General features: G+C 55.2%; 1 protein-coding gene across 1 annotated transcript in view; it reads right to left on the bottom strand.

Annotated features, from left to right (window-relative positions):
• Window positions 1–18,969, bottom strand: part of RAB11FIP5 (RAB11 family interacting protein 5) — a gene marked incomplete at both ends in the record, with an annotated part of 38,869 nt that extends 19,900 nt beyond the window's left edge. Inside the window, 3 exons of the mRNA XM_081998724.1 lie at window positions 251–989; window positions 2,360–2,799; window positions 18,584–18,969. Of these exons, the coding sequence (XP_081854850.1) occupies window positions 251–989; window positions 2,360–2,799; window positions 18,584–18,969 (1,565 nt within the window). The remainder of the gene's footprint in view (window positions 1–250; window positions 990–2,359; window positions 2,800–18,583) is intronic.
• Between the last annotated feature and the right edge of the window lie 3,495 nt (window positions 18,970–22,464).

Raw genomic sequence — 22,464 nt, 5'->3', positions numbered from 1 at the left:
CGGGAAACACGGCCCGGGAGGACAAATGGAGTTGGTTTGTGGCGGAAGCAAGGGGAGGATCCAGGAAAAATCACCCTCCCTTTGAGACATTTGAGACCAAAGAAGCGTTTCCCCCGCTATCATCTTGTCTGAGCAATGGGGACCGCTCCTCCTGCTGATGCTGGAGAGCATTTAACAGCACAGCCATTGCAGACGGGAGGCTGGGGCAGCTAGTTAATGGCCTAGACATCAACACACCCATTTCACTGACCTGGGTTTCTGAGGGGACTCTTTGGGCTCCTTTGAACCAAACCAGCCACTGGTTTTATTCTTCTCATCTCCCCCTGCCGTCACATGGACAGACAAGCCATGGGAGGGTCCCACTTTCTCCCCCTGGCCTTTGCTCCCCGCGTCGCTCTTGTTGCCCCCGTGGTGGAAGAGGTTGCCCTTTGCTTTCTTGTCTTCCTTCCTCGTTTCCTCGGGTTGTTTGTCCTTTGTCATGTCCGTGGAGAAGACCATGGGTGCTGCAGCTTGAGTCGGCTTGCCCTCCAAGCGACTGTTTTCTTCCATCTTGGCTCTGCCCAGATGGTTACTGAGAGTGACAGCTTTCGTAGAGACCTTGAGCTCTTCTTGCAACGCTAAGCTGGGAGGAGACGGGATGAACCTGGGCTCCTCTCTCTGCTGCGTCCTCTCAAAGTTGCTGACCCCCCAAGGCACCTCGTGGGAGTTGGGATGGAGGGGGGTGAATCCGAAGCCCTCCTCCTGCCGTCTGGGGGCGCTGGGCACGGACAGCGGTGCAGAGCTCTGCGGGACAGACACGGGGCTCTTTGGTGCAGGCTCGTCGCTGTAGACGTGGCTCCCATTGATGCAGAGGGAAGACCGGGACATGAGGTCGTTCTTTGGCTTCAGGCTTTGGATTGCTTTTGGCTCCAGGACTGGGCTGACTTGGGAGACATCGTCACTCAATGCTCTCTTGTGGGTCAGCTTCGGAGATGGCAAGTAGTCTTTCACTGCGGGGAAATAAAACACAAAACAGAGGTGAGGCCATCTAAGTAACAGGCACAGGTATGACAAGCGTCATTATCAGAAGATAACTACTTGCAAACACTAAGGACATCTGTGAAATCGTACTGGCTTTTTCCCTCCCAGGCTCTACTGGAATATAATTAAATTACTAGAAATGCAAAGCATGGGTCACAAGTATGCGGCTGTACAAGATACACGATATTGTCCCCCAGCACATCACCTCCCACTGCAGGATCCGGAGAGGAGTCTCTGTAAGATGACAAACCCCTTGTCTGGGAGGATCTGAGATCAATAATAAATGCAAGAAACTATCCAGAAGGTACTTAAAGGGTTTATGCTTCCATGTGATTTAAGAGTTTGCATTGAATAAAAGATGACGAGCCTCTGAGCTGTGCTCCAACAGGCCAGGCTGCTGCTTTGCGTGACATAAACCAGGAGGGTCCAGCGCCTGCTTCTCCCTCCCACTGCCTGACCCTGTGGCTATTGCTGACGCTCAGCAGATTTTTGGGGTTACGTGGGGAGCCTGGTGAAGAGGACTGCCTGGACTTTAGGTGACATGCAGCTGCATTCCCTTCCTAGCCAGAGACCCTGTCTCCTTCACCACGACCATGACAGGGCCAGACCGGTGCCTCCGCTCACTCTCCAGCCCCACACGGGAATGTCACCCAGCAGAAACCGAGAGGCATCAGGATGGCAGCTTCGCCAGCACAGTGAGAAGCAGCACGTACCCAGGGACTCCCACCCAATATGGGAATTTGCTGTCTCCAGCCAATTAAACCATTTAATTATATATTTTGTTTTGAAGGGAGGACAGCAAGAATTAATTCACTACAAGGGCCTTTTTTGTTTGCAAATCACCGCTCTCTGAGCGCCAAGAGCTCAGATTGCTTTAATCACCGGGAACCGGTCACTGTTTCGGCTTTGCCTCCAAGCCGGAGGTGTCTCGTTAGAGAGCCGGGCAGCAGCGACCTGCTCTGCTTCACCCAGCCCTCTCCCAGGAGCTTACTGCTACAAGTCAGTGTTGGCGACCCGCTTTTAGAGGGCAGAGAAGAAGCAGTCCTAAAGCATCCTCGTAGCCCACGAGCTTGTGGTGCACTGCAGGGAGCACATGCAGCATCAACATGTCAGGCTGTTCGTATACAGGCTCAGCATGAAAAGCAAGATCTCAGATGTCTCCCCTGTTCTGGCAAGCACGTTGCTGCCAGCATGCAGAAGGTGTCAGAGAGTTTGTGCAGGACGCCACTTCTTAGGTAAACAATTAGTTAACAGATTTGCAGGAAAGCCTCTAACAGCCCCTCACAAAGAAAAGGAGGGGAAAAAAAGGGGGTGGGGATTAAAACCGTTATCCTCTTACCAGAGCGTTCGGTGGACAGACTGCTGTGTCTGCTCGGGGATTTGGTTACCTCAGGAACATTTGCGGCCAAGCCCAGGCTGGCAGAAGAGATGGTGCTGTCGGATCCCAGGGAGGTGTTGGATTGCGTCAGGGACGACTTGCGCAGCTTGTTCTTCAAGAAGAAGCCCTTGACTTTGGATTTCTTGCCCCCAATGTCATAGTCATCCTCCATGTCAAGGGCGCCCATGCTGCTGGGGATGATGGCAGAGGCCGACTCCAAGTCGTATTTCTTCTTGCCCTTCACCTTGTCCTTCAGCTTGCCAAAGGGCGACCGTGGCTTGTCCTTCATGGACAGGTCAAACATGCTGGCTGTAAGGTTGTTGCGCGTGAACTGGATGCTCACCAGGATCTCACCACGCTCCTTCTCCTTCTTCCCAGCCTTGGAGTGTAGCTTGTGCCACCTGGAGCCGGAAAGGAAAGAAAAGGAAAGGCCCCTCCATCATTTCCAAGAGCCACAGGCCAGGAAGACCTTGGGGAGGATGCTGCTGGGTGGGAGCTAGCATAACTACCCCAGAAGTCACCTAAGACCTGAGTCAGAGTGGAAACACCAAGAACGGAGGTGTCACACAGAACCAGATCTCTCCCTGAACCGCAACAGCTTTGCAAGAGCTCTGTCTACCTCCCCGTCCTAAAGCATTTCCACTAAATAACCTGGCCAACACCATCTCACTCACCCTGGCGGCAGATACTGCCATGCGTTTCAGGGGGAATTTACTGGTGGCCAAATTTCTGAATGGTCAGTTGATATGTTGCTGTGAGCCTGTGTTTAAAAAAAGATGGTGCTTTGCGCTTGTTTTAAATATTCAAGAGCCAGTGACTCAGAACAAATCCTTTCAAGTCAGAGACAGCACCATAATGGCAAAGGCACTCAACAACATTCATTAAAAGAACTTTATGCCAGAACCTCCATGCCTCACCCTAAAAAAAGATGCTGAAGTTTGCCTAGAAGTGCCTTGTCATCAAGCATTTAGAGGATGCTGCACCCTGGAGCTCTTCATGGGCAGGAGGAGCTGCCATGCAGCACCTACACTACCCAACCCAACCCAACCCTACCCTAGCCAGATTGCTGGATTTTTGGGAAATACCTGCATTCCCACAGCCCACTGATGGCAGTCTCCAGCCTATGGTATAGCTTTGGGATCTGCAATGACCTGATGTGATCGGTGATCACAACTCTGATGGTGGAGGATGCAGCAAATCTATACATCCATCACCTTTCCCCCCTCCAAATCCCTCAATTCTGCTGAAATGTCTGTAAAAACTGAGGCAGCCAGAAGCCTGAGCTGAGGAAAGGACTTTATTTTAACACCTCTCACCCTAGTCAGCAAAGCCCAGCACTGTGCCACCGGGGCTGTGAGAGCTCCCAAAGGAGATACTGGCCATATCCACCAGCACAAAAGCTTCAACTAACTCCGCAGCAGATTACTGCTGGATGCTCCCCACTGCCCTGCCCCAGACAAAACCTGTAATGCAGCCTCTGCTCCACAGCTTTGCACACAAAGACGGAAGGAGCATGGGAAAAGCCTCCATAACATTCACTGCAGAAGGGGAAAAAACCTCCCAACCTCCACTTAGGGCCTGATCCTCCTGCAGGGAATAGCCCGTGCACTGGCAGGGCATGGAGCAACCCCTGGTATGCAGTGGGAGAGGGGATTTGCCTCCTGCCAGCTGGAACGAACAGGGGGTGAGAGGACACCAAAGCAAGAGACACTTGGAGACACCTTCTAGTTCTCCAGTTCACAGCGGTACCATGTTCAGATGGGGCACCATGAAACACGGGCCACAAGAGGACCATTTCTCCCCCACAACCAGTGCTGACACAGCGGTCCTTCGCTCCTCTCCTCCCACAACATGCCCCGTCTTTCTCCCCCGGTTCCAGGGTGGCTGCCACAGGATGAGCTGGTCTCCAGCAGAGCCAATGTCCAGCAGCTCTGATCCCTCCTGGATCAAAGTACAAAAATTCCCCTTAACAAGGTATGGGGAAATCCATAGGTTCAGGATAGACCCCATTTCTCCGTGACATGCTTCACAGGCAAAGCAGGCGGCAATGGGAGGTGAAAGAAACTTCTAGACCTGGGTTGACAATTTCCCAGTGATTTCCCAGAAAATAAAAATCCCGGTGGTGCTTTACATCCACTTGAAAAGCAAAGTCACAGAAAAGGAAAAAAAATAAGAGAAGGAAAATGCGAAGGGACAGAGATGGGCGTGACCACACTGAAATCACCAAGGTGAGGAGTAAACTTGAATCACATCCTCCAGAACTTTCTGAATTACTGCTGGGGAAGTTATAGCATCTGGGACGAAGGGAGGAGCTGGAAAGCCTGGGCAGCCTACATGGTACCTGGGGAAGAGGCCACAAAACCCCTAACTCCCTGCTGGGATGCCAGGATAAATAATACCAATGTACAGCTGGAAGCACCCAGATCCTTCACCATCCAACTCTACTGCCATCAAAACGCAGGAGGGACAGTGCCTGGGACTTTGCTGGGCACAGACACGGGGTTAAATCCCCAGCAAACCCAGTCCTATTCCTACCACTTTCTTATCCCAGCCCCAATACGATGCTCACTGCAAAACTTTCAGTACTCACGCTTCAAGTTTGAAAATATCCGGCATGCAGGAAAAAAAAAATTAAAAAAGCAGCATTAACCCCTTACAGAGAGTCACCAGCTGCAAAGAGACACCCAAACAGGCTGACCCACCGCCACAGAGCAGTTAGGGAAGCAGGAACAGGTGAGTCAGGCGGACTCTTCCCATAGGAGCAGTGAGGAAAAGGCTGCTTGGAACAGGCTGTGGCCACAGCACATCAAATATTACATTGCTCAGTTTGATGCAAGACCTGGAAGAAGTTCAAGAGGGAAGGGCTGCAGCAGCCTGCCAGCTGGGAGAGGAGAGATTTGGGGGCTGAATCATTTAGCAGGAAAAGAAAAAAAAACCTCGCAAGTAGTTTTTATATCTTACGTCACCCCATGGAAAAAAAATAGAGAAAATCTGGGTGGATTAACATAAGGAAAGGCACAAGCTTGAAGACGATGAGATGTAACAGCCCGTAAGAGCCCTGCGCTGGCTCAGCTCACATGGATATGCTCTCAGCCTCTCCCGTCCCACCACTTAAAATGTTGTGGTCATTAAAATTTGGGTGCTCGGCAGCGACGCCTTTGAAAAAACGAGCCTTAAAACCTGATCTGCTTCAAAAAGTGTCCGTTCAAGGAAAAACCTCTGCTTATGCTGGCGCTGGATTAAGGAATTATTTTTCGTTCCCAAGACCTAATCAGCAGTCAGTACTACACCTCAAATGGGGAACAGACCTATTTTTAGGCTGAGCTCTAAGTTTATGGCACACGGTAAGTGTTTGGGAGGATTAAGTTGTTCCATGTTGGGTTTTTGGGTTTTTTTATGAATCAGTTCTGGTGGAAACAGGAGGTGCAAACCCTGCCTGGAACGCGATGCGGCAGGAGAGCAGGATTGGAGTGGGTTTCAAGTCCCAGCCCAGCTAAACACAAATGCCTGCAGCATCTTTTCACTATTAACCCCATCTCACCCCCCTCGGTTTCCCATGTTTCTTCCATGAGCTGCCCTCAGGGGGAAGCCCTGGGGGGGGCGGGTCTGGATTGAGGCCACCCAAGCCCAAGCCTCAGAGGGGGACATGATCTCTTTTATGGGACTAGATGATACGCCTGGAAAAACAAACCAGTTTCTGCCCATAGAAACCCTTTTCCAGGTCTGAAATAGCAGGTGTGGGCTTCACAGCTCAGGCTCAGACTGATGGCTCTGAATTTAACTGGGTTATATTAATCAGACTGTGGAAGAGGTGCTGGCACCGAGGAGCGTGGGGAGATCGAGGAAGCCGTGCCAAGCATGTCCAGCACCAGGGATCGAGGACTACAAGGACCCACTTCTCAGAGGTGTTTTGGAGGCCTCTCTTGAGGATGGTGCCACCAGCTTGGGTCCAGCTCCTCGCTGCACAGGACACCCAGGACAAGCCACCCGCCTCTGGCCACCAACTCCCAGGGTGCTTTTCTTAGCAAGCTTTGGAGGCCCCAGGGATCTCTGCAGGGGGAAGGAAGGCGCAAGCCGCCCCAGCACACAGGGACGGGAGAGGAAACCTCAAACAGAAAACACCCCGCAGACACCCCAGAAAGGGGAAGCAGCTGGAGGCCCCTGCGAGCTCTCGGGCCGCTCCTGGGAAGTGAGACGTGCTCCGGGGGCTTGCGAGCCCACATCCCGCTGCAGTAACGCTGCTTGTGAGCACTGATGTATGGTGGAGCACTCATTTAGGTCACTGTGTTTAATCAGCACATCCAAACTGCCTCCAGACAGTTTCAGTAAAACCCTTCCCTGTGCAAAGGCTCTTCTCTCCTCCCACTCGCCTCCACTGAGAGTCAAGGAGAGCAGTGAGCCACGCAGCACGGCTGCCAAAAGGCAGGTTTGGGAGGAAAGGCAGAAAGCGCCTGGCATCTATTTTTACATTTTCTGTTGCTGGGATCAATTGGAGCAGCAAGAGAGGCATGGAGAGCAGAGCACAAAGCACTGCTGTAGCTCCAGGCCCCCCAAACACACATGCTTTCCCCCATCCTCCAGCAGCATCCCATACCGGAAAGCCAACTAGTGCTGAGCAAAGGGAAAAAAATCACCCTGGCATGGAAACAAGAGCGTAGGAGCTGTTTGTTAAGGAGGGAAAGCGACCCCACGGAGGATGCTGACAGGACGGATTTGCTCAGGGTCAGTGCCTGGTTCGCGCCATCCCCCCTCCTCTGGCTCACCACCCTCTGTCAGGCTGACTGTTTATGGGGGGCACGGGGAGCCCCCGCTCCTAGAAACCTTGTGTTGAGTATCTGAACTACAGGGGGAAGATGCTTGGGCAGTTTTTTCTCCCCATCAGTGAGAAAATTTGGTGGGGTTTGAGACACACCTAGTCTGGCCTGCTCCAGCCAAGCTGCTGGGATGACCAGGAGGACACAGAGCCAACCCTTAACAGAAAGGCAACACTGACCACGGAGAGGGGATCCCAGGGAGGACTGACCTCAGGCTTTCTGCCACCTTGTCTCCTCTATGTCCCCCTCCTGCTCAAGTGAATCCTTCAGCACAAAACCAAGCATGAAGCCCAAGCCCCAATCTTGTCAGCAGCTTTGCGTGTCATCATCCTGAAGCCTCGCAGTTGATTTTGCTGGTTCAGGACTACTCCAGTCATGTACAATATCACACGGGGGAGAGCACCCAGCAACACCAGGACGAGATCAGGCGAGCAGGGCCCTGCATGTAACACGGCTCTCAGAGATGCCATGTGCACCATCAGGGCACCATCCTGCCCTACCTTCAGGGAGGATGTGGGTCCTTCCAAGGAGGACGTGGGTCCTTCCACGGAGGACCATCCTTGCTCTTCCATGGGTCTGTCTGGGGTCCCCAAGAGATCCCCATCTACCCACCAGCTCAGACAGACTTACCTCACCCCAACAGATCTGTCCAACACACCCTGGGTACCTTCAGCAATGGTTCTCCAGTTTCACTCCTGGACTGGTCCCAGTGCTTTACTAGCAGCAGGTTCAAGAGAGCTTTCTCGAGTAGTTAAGTCCCTTAGCAACCTGCAGCGTTCATGGATGCACAGCCAGAGCTTTTCCAGAGTGCTTCAGCAGTCGGACGCTTCCCAAAACCCTTCCAAAACCACTCAGCACTGTCAGGGTGGCCAAGGTTCTCCTCAACGCAAACAAAAATGCTCCTGCCCCACGCAACTCAGTCACCTGAGCTGCAGTACGGAGCAAGAGACAGCCCAACACGGAGCCAATGCTTCTTCCCCAACCGCACCAGCCTGTCATTTACTGCTGATTCATCCCTGCAACAAGGTCAGCCTGGCTTACCAGAAGAGCCCCAAGTCTTAATTAAAGACTACTTGGGCCCCTACCATGACACAGCAGGACAGAGAGCAGAAAAGGCAATCGAGGGAAAACACCAATGTCAACAGAAAAGGTACCGGTCCTCCTGGCACGGCCCCCCTCGATGGGCACAGCAAAAGCAGTGAAGAGGCGTTTTGGTGACAAGAGCTGAAGCAGCCCTGCAAAAAGACACACATCGCATCGGGCCAGGAGGAAGCTCACCTACCCAAGAAGGGAAGCATAGGGTGGAAAACAACCCAGCCCTGGGGAGTTTTGTGCTTTTTGTCTGGCTTCATGTTTTTGACACAGCTTCCCCTGCTGCTGCTGGGAAGCTTTTCTGCAGCGTAGGTTCATTTTCATGTTGGTTTTGGATGGCCTATTTTGCAAGGTGAGCCCTGTAAGCTGCTGAAAGCACAGATGGAAAATAAACACAGGCTGATTACCCCGCAGATGGGAAAGAAAGGGCTTGAGCGGCTGAGGTGGGAAGAAGTTCCTCTCTCCAAACGTTCATCTGAGAAGCGCTCAAAAACAAACTGGAACAAACCAACCCCCCACAGCTTGTTAGATAATTCAGCTCAGTCCTAACGAAGAACTCAACCCTGCTCCTCTAAGAGAGTGCTGGCTAAATGGGATGCCAGAAACAAAGAGCAGGAGTTGTGCTAGTTTTGGCTGGGATAGAGTTAATTTTATTCACAGGAGCTAGCATGGGGCTGTGTTTTGGATTTGTGCTGAAGACAGTGTTGATAACACAGGGATGTTTTTGTTATTGCTGAGCGGTGCTTACAGAGAGTCAAGGCCGTTTCTGCTCCTCACCCCACCCCACCAGTGAGAAGGCTGGGGGTGCACGAGAAGCCGGGAGGGGACACAGCCAGGACAGCCGACCCCAAGAGACCAAAGGGATGTTCCAGACCATACGGCGTCACGCTCAGTATATAAAGCTCAAGGAGAAGGAAGGAGGAGGGGGGACGTTCGGAGTGATGGTGTTTGTCTTCCCAAGTAACCGTCACACGTGATGGAGCCCTGCTGTCCTGGAGATGGCTAAACACCTGCCAGCTGATGATGAAGGGGTGAATGAATCCCTTGTTTGGCTTTGCTCGCATGCACGGCTTTTGTTTTCCCTATTAAACTGTCTTCATCTCAACCCACAAGTTTTCTCACTTTTACCCTTCTGATTCTCTCCCTTGTCCAACCAGGGGGGAGTGAGTGAGTGGCTGTGTGGGGCTCAGCTGCCGGCTGGGGTTAAAACACAACAGCGGTGAGGAGTGCGAGAAGATGGAGCTACGGACTCAGTGCTGGTGGTCCAAGTAATGTGTTACCGCAGCCAATATGGGAGCATGGGAAAACCAGGAACCTGCATGAGAAAATCCCACCACTGACTCGCACTTGCCCCAGGATCGAGAAGCTGTCCATGCTGTGCCGTATCCATGCTCTGCAAGGGCTCGTCCCATGACTCACAGGCCAGGAACAGAGACGTTGTCACTCCAGCAGGTCTCGACAGCAGTGAACAGCCTGCAAACCTGCAAGGCTTGATGAAAACCAGGAAAAAAAGCCAGCCCTGCTTGTGTCCACAGCTCACTGGCAAGCCTGGTGCAACACCCAGGCTGTGCTCCATTATGGACCTGGTGCTCTAGGCACGTATCCCGCAGCACCTCATGAACAAGGTCCATCCCGGCAAGGTCCTGAGCATCCTCACTCCTGCATCCCAGCCTGAGCAGCGCCCCACAGGACCCTGCCACCCAGCACCTCCCCTTGCCTATGGAGAGACTGGGGTGGCCCAGACCTACGGAGCCCCCAGTCGGGCTGTTTACTTGACCTCATACACAGAGGATGGCTGCCCAGCCACCCCACTGCCCCCAAATCTGCCCCTATGGCCTCTGTGCTGGCTGGCAGAGGCAAACAGGGTGTGTGACAGGATGGAGGGGGACGGAGAAGAGCTATCAGCCACCAGGACAGTGCTAGCATGAGAGCAAGGGCAGATAGCTTCATCGCAAATCAATTTAGGCTAAGAAGATCAGAGGCTTTCCCCTCTCTAGTGCAGCATGGGCAGGTAGGGAGAGGAAGGAAGGGAAGATTTAACGAGCTGTAAGATGGAGCAGGAAACATGAATGAAGGGGAGACAGTAACAGCAGGAGACAAAGTGATCTCTTCAGCTATATTTATCTGCTTACGCTCCAGAGTGTCCAAGGTTTCCATCCTCTGAGTCGTGAACAAGCCAATAAACCACATTTCTGGTCACCAAATGACCTGAACTGCCAGGCCAGTGCTGCCCGGGCACAGCAAGACAAAGGGATGAGGCCCCTGTGCGAGGATGGGAGAGGAGGCAGCGCTGGAGATCCACTGCACGAGAAACCACAAAGAAAAGTTAAAAAACCAAGCCCCGAGCTGACTTTGCAGGAATGCAAAGCACGACCAACACCACGGAGCTGCTTTGCAGGTTCCCCCAGTGTACCTGCTCCTGGGGAACTACTTCACGCACAACTCAACGTGCACAGGATGGGCAAGAGAAACACGTTTTTGCGGTAAATCCTTTTCCACTTCCAGCTGGGAAGAGCATCACGGCAGGACTTGCATGGAGAATGTAGCATCTAGAGGCAACACAAGGCTTGGGAACACAGCGCCTGTCCTCCAAAGGGGAAACCAACCCCAAGGGCTCCACGCAGTTTAAAATGCCAGCTACCCCCACTTTGGCAACAGGTCACGCATCGATTGTTCATTCATCGCATCAACAGATGCTGCAACCCCCTCTCAGCCGTGAGTCACACATGCAAAAAAGGGGGATAAAGGGAAAAAAAAGGGAAAAAGGAACGAAACTTAAACCCGGCAGCAGGTTGCTCTCATTACACACACCTTTACCCTCAGCGGCCTTGCCAACAAAGAGACCCACGTGCTGGAAATGCAGAGCTGGGGGGCCGTGGGATGCTGCTCTGGGGACAGGGATCCCAAACCCCCAGCCTGGGTGGGAAAGGCCATCCCACTGGAAACCCAAACCCCCTGTCCCCAGTCAAGCTTCTGACAAAGAAAGCAAGTTCCCATGGCAGTTATTTGCACACCTTTGCCGAGCACAGGCTCCAACAAGCACCAGGGCAGGAAGAGAAGCAGCAGCAAAGGTTGAAAAGCCATTTTCACTTGACAGACCACATGCAGAAGGGATGCATGGTCTTTTTTGGACTGCCATTATCAAAGCAGCCCCATGCAGAGGCAGCAGCCCGTGCCAGCACACCTGCAACGGAGCAGCATCCAGAGCAAGAGGATTTCAACAGGCGAGATGGGACCAGAGCACCTGGGGCCCGCGGGGTTACTGGGAGCAAGAAGCCCATTTTTCCTTCATACAGGTGCCTATGTAAACATGTTTGCAAGCCGGCTACAGCGGACGGGCAGAATAACCTGGTCTGGACTCTGCCCTGGCAGCAGCCACGGCACGGACATGCTCTCCACCCCAATGGATGCTCTCCCTCCAGTGACAGTGACAAAGAAGGGGGGTGTCTCCAGCAGACCCCCAAGCTGTGACACATCGCTCCAAGGGACCATGCTACCAGGGTGCAATCCGCCTGCAGATGCTCTCCTCTGGGGCAATGCTACAACTGCGCAGATTCCCCCAGGAACCAAAAAGAACATCCCCAAAAAACTCCTTGGATGCTGCAGATGCTGCCTTTGAGCCATCCAGCTCAGCACAGCGTGACAACACATCCCCTTGGAGGGCAAGAGGAGCGGAGAGCAGAGCCCATCCTGCCTTTCTGGTCACCAAAGAGGAAGGACTAGCAAGAAATATTTTGCCATGCATGGCATGAGTGCTAGCTGAACTCGGCACATGCGACAGCACCAGCTCCACCCGCATCTGGAGCTCTCTACCAACAGGTCTGAGGTGTTTTTCTGAGCTGGCTGTGGGTTTTTCTGCAGCTGCTAAGGGAAAAAGACACCTGGAAGCAGTTAGGGCTCTGAAGATTAGCATGAAACAGGGAGAGAAGCCTGAATCTGCACCTTTTTGATTTTTAAGATGACAGAGAGTGACGGGCCAGCGCTCTCGGCCACTGACAGTTCAAACCCAACATGCCAGACTTGCAAAGCTGGGATCAAACTGCTCAAATATCTTTAAAAAAAAAACGAAAGCAGAGCCTTCCTGGAGGGTGAAAATGGAGTGAACTGGGCAGGTAAAAGCAAAATTAAGCCCTGCCACCATTTTGTAAGCAGCGTCACCACACTGCAGCACCTCGGCGCTCTCCCCTGGGCTCCCAGCTAGGGGCAAACGCTTGCCCAGGACAAGCTGGCCACCAAGGACCCTATCCCCAAGGTCTGGCTACCTCCTGCCCAGCCTTGCCTCCGGCAGCGCAGAAAGCACCTCGACCTGATTTTTGGCAGGACTAACCCTCTCCTCCCCCTGCTCAGCGGTGTTTTCACACAGCAGGGCGTTTCCTGGCTCGGCCGAGATGCAACAAGCCCTCAGAGCTGCCTTTCCAGCCCCAAAACACGGGTTTCATCACAGCCCAGGACATCCAAGGAGCTCAGTGCTGCTCTCAGCCACCCCAAAGACCTTCACCAGCCTTGCTGGACACCTCTGATCACAGCCCCTGGCGAAGAAGGCTGTTTGTCCTCATATTAAAACTTTCCATCCCAAAACTATCACGGAGCAGCTATTTCCTCCCTGCCCCACTGCAAGGTCTCCTCCTCTACTCGGCTTAAAGACAGATGTGTGGAGGACACGGCTGCAGCGATTTCGCCTCGGCTCACGCCCGATAGAGAGCAGAAAGTGAGCTCTGACCCTGGGTGTGAAAATCTCCCCTAGCAGATGCAGCCAGAAGCCAAGGCCATGGTGGGAACGGCAACAAACCACCGCATCCGAGAGAGATGCCCCAGCCAAGAGCCCGCAGGCCACAGCACGTGCTCTGCTGCTAATGATCTCCACTGATTTTAATTTAACAAGGGAAGGCAACGGCCACAAGCACGCCATGGGCTGACAGTGGTCCAGAGGGGTTGTTGGTGGAGATGAGAGCTGGTCCGTGCCCGGAGGAAACACGAGGACAGTGCCACGGAAAGCACGTTACCCGTCCGCTCTCAGCACATCAAGGAGGGGACGTGATGGGTACAACCAGCAAGGGGAAGGGAAAAGTGCCTGGAGTGGGGCTTAGCTCGGAAAGGACCAAGAGACAGCGAGGGAGCCCTAGCAGGGATACGGGCACTGTCCCTTGGCCCTGAGGGTGCTTCTCACCCCTCCGAGGTCCCAACGCTGTGCAGATGGGCAGCACACATCACTGGGCAACGATGTGACCTTCTGGAGGGCTTCTCAATCACCCTGGGGCCAAAGCAAATTCAGAGCAATGTCACCCTGTGCCACCTCCACCTTAGCCTGTTCCTTCCCCGGACGATGCTGCTTCTCTCTCCCTGTACCAAGCCACGCAGCAGCAGGCAGCGACGGGGCCGATGAGCTCCTCCTCTGAGCGGCTCTGCCAGCCATCTTGGCCTGACTCCACACCACCTTCCTCCTGAGCCCAAGGAAATCCTCGTCCCTTCTCCACTGAGCCTTGCCCCAGAGTGGACCTCCATCAGGACATGGGGGAGAGAAGCCCCAGTGGCCTGAAGGACTTCATCTAGAAAAGCTTAGCACCCAGAGGAAAGGGATTGTACTCAGAGTAGCTTCTTCGCTGATGGGGAGTGGGAAGGAGAGTGTCTGGCTCCTGCTGCCAGGGCAGAGATGCTGCGGCTGCTCGGGCGAAAGGCTGCACTGCACGCCCTCCACAGCTGGGGAGGGACAAGAACGAATAAAGGGAACTGCAGCAGGGAGGGCTTTGGGGAATATGGAGCTGGGCTAATTTTGTGTCGGTAACAGCTTCACAAGACAAATTCCCTGTCGCAGAGACACCAAAGGCCACTCGCCATTGCTCCCCATCCAAGGCAGCAGCCACCAAGCAACTGCAAGTCGCTGCAGGAAAACACCAGAGCCGGGAATCATAAGTCCTCTACTACACTTACTGTCCCCTTACCCACAGGACCCCAGGCCTGCAAAGCCCTGAATTTTGCTCTCCAGAGACCGAGCTCCGGCAGCCCGGTGTTTGCATGGCCAGCAGAGCTTTGCCCTGGAAGGCTCACTGCTTTAACCTTTCCCATTTGCGAGGGGCTGTGAGGTCTTAGGGGAAGAAAGCAAATGAAAGTGAGATTTCAAAGGGGGAGAAAGGAGGTAATGACAATTATGTTTTTTTCTTCACCCAGCCCAGGAAACTTTGGGTGCCCACTGCCCTTCTCCACCATCAGCCTCGCAGCCCATGGAGCAAAATCAAGGCCCTTTTGGGCCTCCACACAGTGAGGTCCAAGGTCCAACCCCACAGGCGTTACTGTGCACCTCCCGTCCTCCCCAATGCCAAGTCCCTGCCATGCCACCCACCCAATGGACCATGTTGGCCAAGGGGAAAACACAGCCTGATGAGTGTTGGATCGAAGCTCTCATCTTGCTGCAGCTGGAGGCATTTCCACCGTCTCTAAATGCTGCGTTGATGGGGATGGATGTGGAGGCAACGCTCCCCAGCTCGCTGCCATGCCGCAGGAAAGGCAAGATGAGTCCCCGCAGGGGACTGCAACGGCATTTCCCGGATCTCAGGAAGCAGAAGCGATAGCTGCCTTGTGAGTATAGCGATAGAACGAGAGGAAATGGCCTCAAGTTGCGCCGGGGAGGTTTAGACTGGATAGTAGGAAAAATTTCTTTACTGAGAGAGTGGTCAAACACTGGAACAGGCTGCCCAGGGAGGTGGTGGACTCACCATCAATGGAAGTGTTCAAAAGACATGTAGACGTGGCAGTTCGGGATACGGTTTAGCGGGCATGGTGGTGTTGGGTTGATGGTTGGACTTGATGACCTTAAAGGTCTTTTTCAACCTTAATGATTCTGTGATTCTGTGAACAAAACCTCTTCTGCTGGGCTGAGCCCTTGTTTCAGAGGGACTGACCACCCCACCGTTTACCTGCTGAACTACCACGTCTTTCCCCGTGCCCGTGCCGAGCCTGCTAGCACTCAAGGACCCACTGGCAGAGTGTTACAGTCGGACACGTTGATGGTCACCATGACAGTTTGCAAGCACTGTGTTGCACTCATCCTGCCAGCAGCACTGGGCTTTGGGCTCCCAAAAAAATGAGGCAGAAGATAGAGCTGCAGGGACCAAGCCACAGGGGAGAGAGAGGTGAGGACCAGGAGCATCCCACCCAGACAGGGCCACAGCAAAGGGTTTTCAAGAAAGGTACTGCGTCCAGAGACGCACATCGGGCTCAACAGGGCAGTAACAGGCATGGTTTAAAAATAAAAGCACTACACAGATCAAGTGGGAGGGGAGAAATTATGCTCGGCACTGTTGCCTTGCTTGCAAACGCCAAGCCTTGGAGCTGGCTGGGCATGGGGCAAGCCTTCTGATGCCCGAAAAGGCCACGAGAGCTCTCGCGCGGCTCTTGTGCAAATCCAAGAGTTGATTTTCTCCCGTGCAAAACACTAAAATGACCAAGATGTTCAACTGAACAAGGCAGCTCATAAACACGCCCAGGACGCTGGCTGACGGCTTGTTCCTGGAGAAGAGTCCAACGTTGACGGAACATTTTCCATCAAGCTGAAAACAAGTATAAAAATCATCGCCGGTCAAGTTTCCGTGCAACAAAGATCAGCAGGAAAATGAGAGCAAGGTCAACATGCTGACAATCAAGGCTTTTTTTTAAGCAGGGTCCAATTCCAACTGGCAATAGTTTTATGCCCAGGAGCGAGGACTGGAGATGGGGTCCTAAAAACCAGCATATGGTGGAGTCTCAACTTACACACCCCTCGCTCGGCGGCCAATGGTTATCTCTGCTGCACAGGCCTGGGTGCGTTATACGGCACAGCCCCGGAGAGGGGGAACTTGTGTTTGTTTTGCTATTTTTTAATCTAGGGCTAAAATTTCCTCCTAAACAAAGTTGTTTGCAACGGGGCCAAATCAGACGTCAGAAGTTGGTTGGAAGCCTACGCGGTTCGCAGAGCCAGGCCCCTGGAGCTCCTCCCAACCCTTCTCTCACCCGGCTGGACATGCTCCAGCACTTGGGACCCTCCTCCAAAAAAAAGCGCAGCTCCTTCCACACTGCAGACCTGCCACCCACCCTCGAGACACCTTTCAGCTCAGGGGCTTGAGCAAACGGAGATGCTTGGGGCACAGGGTGAGAGCTCTCCGGTCACTTCCATCACTGGGGCCTTGGGTGAAGATAAAAAGCCTTAAAAGCTCTTGTGATCCTGAACGGCACAAGGGGAAGTTAATTTTCCTTATGCAAGAGAAGCTACTGGAAGGGAGGGAGACTGACAGCAAAAATCCTGGAGATCTCCTGCCCCACAGCCCAGATCCCCTCCTTGGGCTGCAGCTAACAGTACCATCAGGGTGACCGGCAGCCGTGACAGGCAGCACGGGGTCCAGCCGTGTTGGACATTGCACCCATGGGATTAATGGTCCCTGACGCCGAGACCTTTGAGATGAGATCACAGATTCAGCCTCCTGAAACCTTCATGGGACTGTCGCAGGGCCCCCGGCTTCGCACAGCTTCGTAAACTTCTGCCAACAGGAGCGCGGCTTTCCTCGAGACACGGCTCTTACGCTGGCTCCCAGTGCAGGGCTCGCTACCGAAACCGCAAAGTGGACGGAAAGTTATTTCACATCCTCCCGTGCCAAAACAACACGTCTCTCCCAGCACACCCGAAAGCCCGCGGATCGGCTTGCTCGCTCTGAAGTCTGTGCACTATGCTGGTTTGAATTAGGCCCGAAGAATTCCGATCCAGCTCCTCCGACACCACCCATTCTCCAGGCAGTGCTAATAAAATCAAAATAAACGCTGCGGGGGGAAACACTCAGACACTAACTCCAGGGTTAGTCACTTTTCCTCTGGGCCCACGCTCCCATTTTTGGGCAAGCAGGAGTCTCCACGGGCTGCAGATGCAAACAAGCCATGTTTCTCCATGGGAGAAGTTTTTCCGACCCCTTTTCATGCTAATCCCACTCTCTGGGAGCGAGGCTGTGCCGTCTGCCAAGCCCCAGCGCTCCCTCCGCTGCCTCCCCAGCCATGCCCTGGGTAGGAGGGCGAGGGAGGCTCCTCTCCAAGCCTGCAGCTTCGGGCAGCAAGCCAGCTGAATTCCTGGGGTCCGGGGAGCCAGCGAGCGGCGGGGACGCTCCCAGAGGCATGCAGCAACCCAGCCAGGTCTGCATGGAGCAAAGCTCAGAAAACTTCTTCCCTAAAGGAATTTCATCCACATTCCTACATTTCTCTGCCTGGCAAAGGCTCGAAAACATTATTATTGTTTTAAACCCTTCTGGGGGAAAGAGGAAGAACAGCAAACCCAACACACACAGGGATTTACACTGGAGGCGATGCAGGGCTGGGGTTCAGTTCCCCAAACTGGGGGACCCTCCTGCAGCAGCACCGCAACAAACCAGGTCACACCAATGGCCATACCAAGCCGGTGGGGACTGCAAAGCCACCGCAGCCATGAGAAGGACAAACCACCACATGTGTCTGTGCCAAGGCTTCCCAGGAGCGATAGACCCAGGGGGGACCCTCCCGGGATGCAGAGGAACCTCATGGCACCCTGTCCCCTGGGACCTCCTGCCCAGGGGGAGGAAGGATCCCATGATGCCTTGTCCCACACAACTCCATTCCTGGGGGGTGGAGGGACCCCGAGACACCCCATCCTCCACAACACCCTTCCTGGAGCACACGTGACATTCTATCCCCCATGATGCCCTTCCCAGAGCATCCACAGACCCTGCGACACCCATCCCGAGTCATACACGAACCCCATGCCACCTCATCCTCTGTGACACTCTTCCCAGGGCACCCAAGGACCCTGTGATGCCTCGTCCCCTGTGACAACCTACTGGGGGCATGCACGGCCCCTGTGATGCTGGATGACCTCCTGCAAAGCCCTTCCTGGGGCACGCACAGACCCCATGACACCCTCCCCAGGGTGTCCCCGGGCCCCGTGATGCCCTTTGTCCCACAGCGCCCTTCCGGGGGCACGCATGGTCCCCATGATTCCCCGTCCCCAGCGACACCCTTCTTGGGGCATGCAGGGACCCTATGATGCCCTACGTCCTGCAAAGCCCTTTCCTGGGGCAGGCGTGGACCTTACCACACCCTATCTCCTGCGGTGCCCTTCCTGCAGCATGCATGGACTCTGGGACGCCCCATCCACTGTGATGCCCTTCCTGGGGCTCACAGGGACCCATGACACCCACCCTGGGGCATGCAGGGACCCCGTGAAGCCCACCCCGGGCGCCTCCCCTGCTCTGCCCCCATGGGTGTCGGGCGATGCCCGGCCAGACCCACTCACCGCTCGTCGGGTGCGCGGCCCTGCTGCAGGGCGGGCTCCAGGGGCACCAGGGCCTGGCCCAGGAAGCGGTCCATGCCCACCAGGGCCCGGTGCATGACGGTGAGCACCAGGCCACCGCGGGCCGGGCCCGCCGGGGCACCCAGCTCGGGAGGCAGCTCGAAGGCACACTCCTCCCGCCATTCGGGGTTGCCGGTGCTCTTCTCGGCCACCGAGGTGCTATACTTCTCGCGGCCCAGCTGGATAATGGTGTAGGCGTCGCTGGTGCCCGGCTTGCCGCCGCCCTTGCACCGCAGCCCGCGGGCACGCACCACCGTCACCTGGACGTGGGTGGGCAGCCAGGCCGGAGACCCCTCAGCGGGAAGCGCGGCCGCCCGCAGCAGCGCCATGGCGGAACGCTGAGGAGGCGCCGGGCCGGGCTGGGCCGGACAGAACCGGACACGGCCGGGCCGGACCGGGCCGGACCGGGCCTCCCTCCGCTGCCGCTGCCGCAGCCGGGCCGCAGCGCGAGCGCCACCGGCCGCCCCGCCCCTCGCCCCACCCACGCCCGGCTCTAACCCCGCCCTCGCCCGGCCCTAATCCCGCCCCTGCCGGGCTCTAATCCCGCCCCCCCGCGCCCTGCCGTAGTACCGCCCCCCCTCCCCGAGGCCGCGCCCCCTGCCACGCCACGCCTCGCTCAGAGGGGTCGACGGGGGGCGGTACGCGGAGGCGCGTGCACGGGGCGGGGCACGGGGGCGGGGGGGGCGTGCACCGGGCGTACGGGGCCGGGCGTGCACCGGGCTGCGTACCCGTCCGTTCCGGCTCCGGGCCGGGCACCGGCGGGGGTGGGCCCGGACGCGCAGCAGGCTGGGGCCACCGCAAAGGCACGATGGGCCACCCAGCGTGTCGCGACATGTCCTCCGCGCTAGGGCGAGCCGGAAAGAGGAGAGGCCGCGTTTGTGTGCCCCGACATCCCGCTGCACCCACCGCGGGCCCCTGCGGGCGCTGCTGTGACCGGCGCTTGTCGTACTCTTTCCTGTCACCCTGCCCCGAGACGTGCGGGCTCCTGCACGTGCATGGGTGTGCGCGCGACTTCGTGCACGTGCATGCACGTGCAAGCACGAGCATGTGTGTCCATGCACGTGCCAGCACAACCGCGCACACGCGCGCGCATGCAAACGTGACCCTGCACACGCGTGCACATGCAAACGGGAGCGTGCACGTGCATGCACCCTTTGCTGCTGCAGCACCCCCTGCGCCCCCGGACACCCCCCGCCAGGGGCTTTGCAGCGCGCCCACACCACCAGCCGTTTGCAGCCTGCTTCGCCCTTGCGCACCGACGCGCGGGAGCCGGTTCCCGGCGGCCCCGTGGGATTATTCCCAGGGACGATGGCGGCATCAAGCCCTGCACAACCTTTCCCCTTCCCGAGCTTCGCTTGAAATATCCGGGAGCGTTTCCCACGCAGCAGCTGGGGAGGGGGACAGCGGCGTCCCCAGCGGGGCCCCGATCCTAATAAGCCATTAAAAACCTCTCTGCTGACCCTAATAACTCGACGGCACGGCCAAACCCAACTTCCCCCGGCTCCTCAAGCAAGGTCACCGCCGAAAAGCCGTGCTGGGGCGCGCCGCGCTCGGTGCCGGCGTTTTGGGTGCTCATGGCCGGGTTATGACGGGGCGACCTGCGCCCCGGGGCTTTGATGCCGTCGCGATAAGGAGCGTTCGGGGCCACCTCGGTTAATGGGACGGGGCCGGGTGGCTCTGCTCTATCGCTCCCATCTCCGGCATCAAACCAGCGGCAATTTTTTTGCCTCCCTTCTGCTTCGTGTCCCCTCCCCGGGGGCCGGGGCCGTCCGTTCCGCTCGGCCGCGGGGACGCAGGGTGCCCCGACGGGGTGTTGCACGGGTGCGACGGCCCCTTTGGGATTGCTACAGCCCCTTCGGGGGTGCAACATCCCCTTTGGGGTTGCTGCAGCCCCTCTCCTTGCTTTTGGGGCTTTGCGCCGCTCCTGCTCTCCCCAGCTGCTAATGAGACCGAAGCTGCCGAGTGCAGGAATAGCCACGTTCTGCCCCAAAAAGCCTCTAAGCAAGTACATAAACCGAGGGAAATAGGGGGGGAAAAAAAAATCCAAACCCTCAGCAACGCATATTTTTTCTGTTGGAATATGCTGCCCCGACTGTATTCAAATCTCACATTAAAATATGCTTCATATCTGAATAAAAAACTGCACGGGGAATTTCTTATCGCCCCCGAGACAAACCGAAATCCAATTATCCCTCCAGTCCGGTGCCCGGCCCCGCTCCGCCGGCCGCCTCTTATCCCTCCTCAGCATCTGCTTTTTATTTTGCCTTCTTTTGATTGTTTTTCCCCCCTTTTTTTTTATTTTCTGATTATCTCTCCTCTTGCTGCATCTCCTCCTCTCAGACGCTTTCCATCCTTGCCCCCATAATTGGGGGGGGGGGGGGTTGCCTCCCTTCACCTTCCCTGCCCTGCTCTGCTTCCCAGCTCTTATTTATTCATCTCTGATTTTTCCCACCACCTTTTCATTTGATGCATAAAGAAGCTTTTTAATTACCCCTGAAATCAATGATTATTTTTTTATTCTCTTGAATCACAGGTAAAACAGGGGTTTGCGGCAGCGCGGGGCCCATGTCACTGCTTTAGGGGTGCCCTTTGCACCATCGTCGGTGAGCCTGGGCTGTCTCAAATTTTGCTTTACCTTTTTGTTTCAACTTTAATTTTTTGCTTGAATTTTAATTTTTCCTTCAACTTTAATTTTTTCCTTTAATTTTTGCTTCAGCTTTAATTTTTGCTTCAACCTGAATTTTGACTTCAATGTTTCCTTCAACTTCAATTTTTGCTTTAACCTTAATTTTTCCTTCAACTCTTTGCTTTACTTTTAATTTTTGCTGAAGTTTAATTTTTGCTTCCTCAGACTCCCCCAGCCCTCTCCTCGATATCATTGCAATGGCATCCTCGATGAGGCTCTTGCCCAACCCAGCTGCCTTGCCAGCGAGGGGCTGGAAAACGATGCCAATTATATGATTTTGCTTTTTTCCCCCCACTTTTGGTGCAAAACGCCGCCCTGCATCGTGGTGGCCCCGGTGCTGCTCACCCCCAGGAGCTTCCCAGCCTGGAGCTGACCCTTCCCTCCTCGTTGGGGTCGCAAAGAAATGGCATTTCCACCGGAGCAAAGCAAAACGCTGCCGCAAGGTCGCGAGGGATGCTGAGCTCGGCTTTGCTTTGGGGGTGATGGGATCATGTCCCTCGGGGCTCGTTTGCTGTTTGCCTTAATTTTACGATGGGTGCTGAGACCCAGGGCGGGAGCGACAGCACCATCGCCTGCACAAACAGCCCTGGGGATGAAGGATGAGCCAGAGCTGGGGACGCATCGCCCCGAATCTCCGCGCCGGCAATGCGCATCCCTGCAAATATTCGCAAATATTCACACATGTCCCCCAAATGTCCCCTCGATTTGAGGACAGACACATGGACCAGGACTGACAGCAGCACCCACACCTCCCCAGGCTCCAATTTTTGAGGGGGACAAGCTGCAAAATACTCCCTGAAACTGATTTGCAAAGGGGACGGTGGGTCCGCGCTGGCGATTTCCTGCTGCAAAATCCCGGCCGGCAGCGCAGGGATGCCCAGGAACGGAGGGAGGGAGAGGCGGGGGCTGGAGCCCAGGCAAATAAAGAGTTCAAATGGGAAATGATTAAAACTAAACTAAACTAAAATAAATCGAAAGCAGGGGAGATAAGACGCGGGCGCCCTCGCTGCCTATTTAACATTCATTGGATTGAATAATCAGGCCTCATTATCTCAAATTGGCTGCATATTTGCCCTCAAAATGTTAATTTGAAAGTTGGCTGCGAGCGCCGTCTGCCTATTTTGACTAAAATATTATT

This window comes from Phaethon aethereus (assembly GCF_964289735.1).
Source record: "Phaethon aethereus genome assembly, chromosome: 4".
In the NCBI taxonomy this organism is placed as follows: Eukaryota; Metazoa; Chordata; class Aves; order Phaethontiformes; family Phaethontidae; genus Phaethon; species Phaethon aethereus.
Note: the sequence above shows the minus strand (reverse complement) of the source record. Positions and strands in the feature narration are given on the sequence as shown.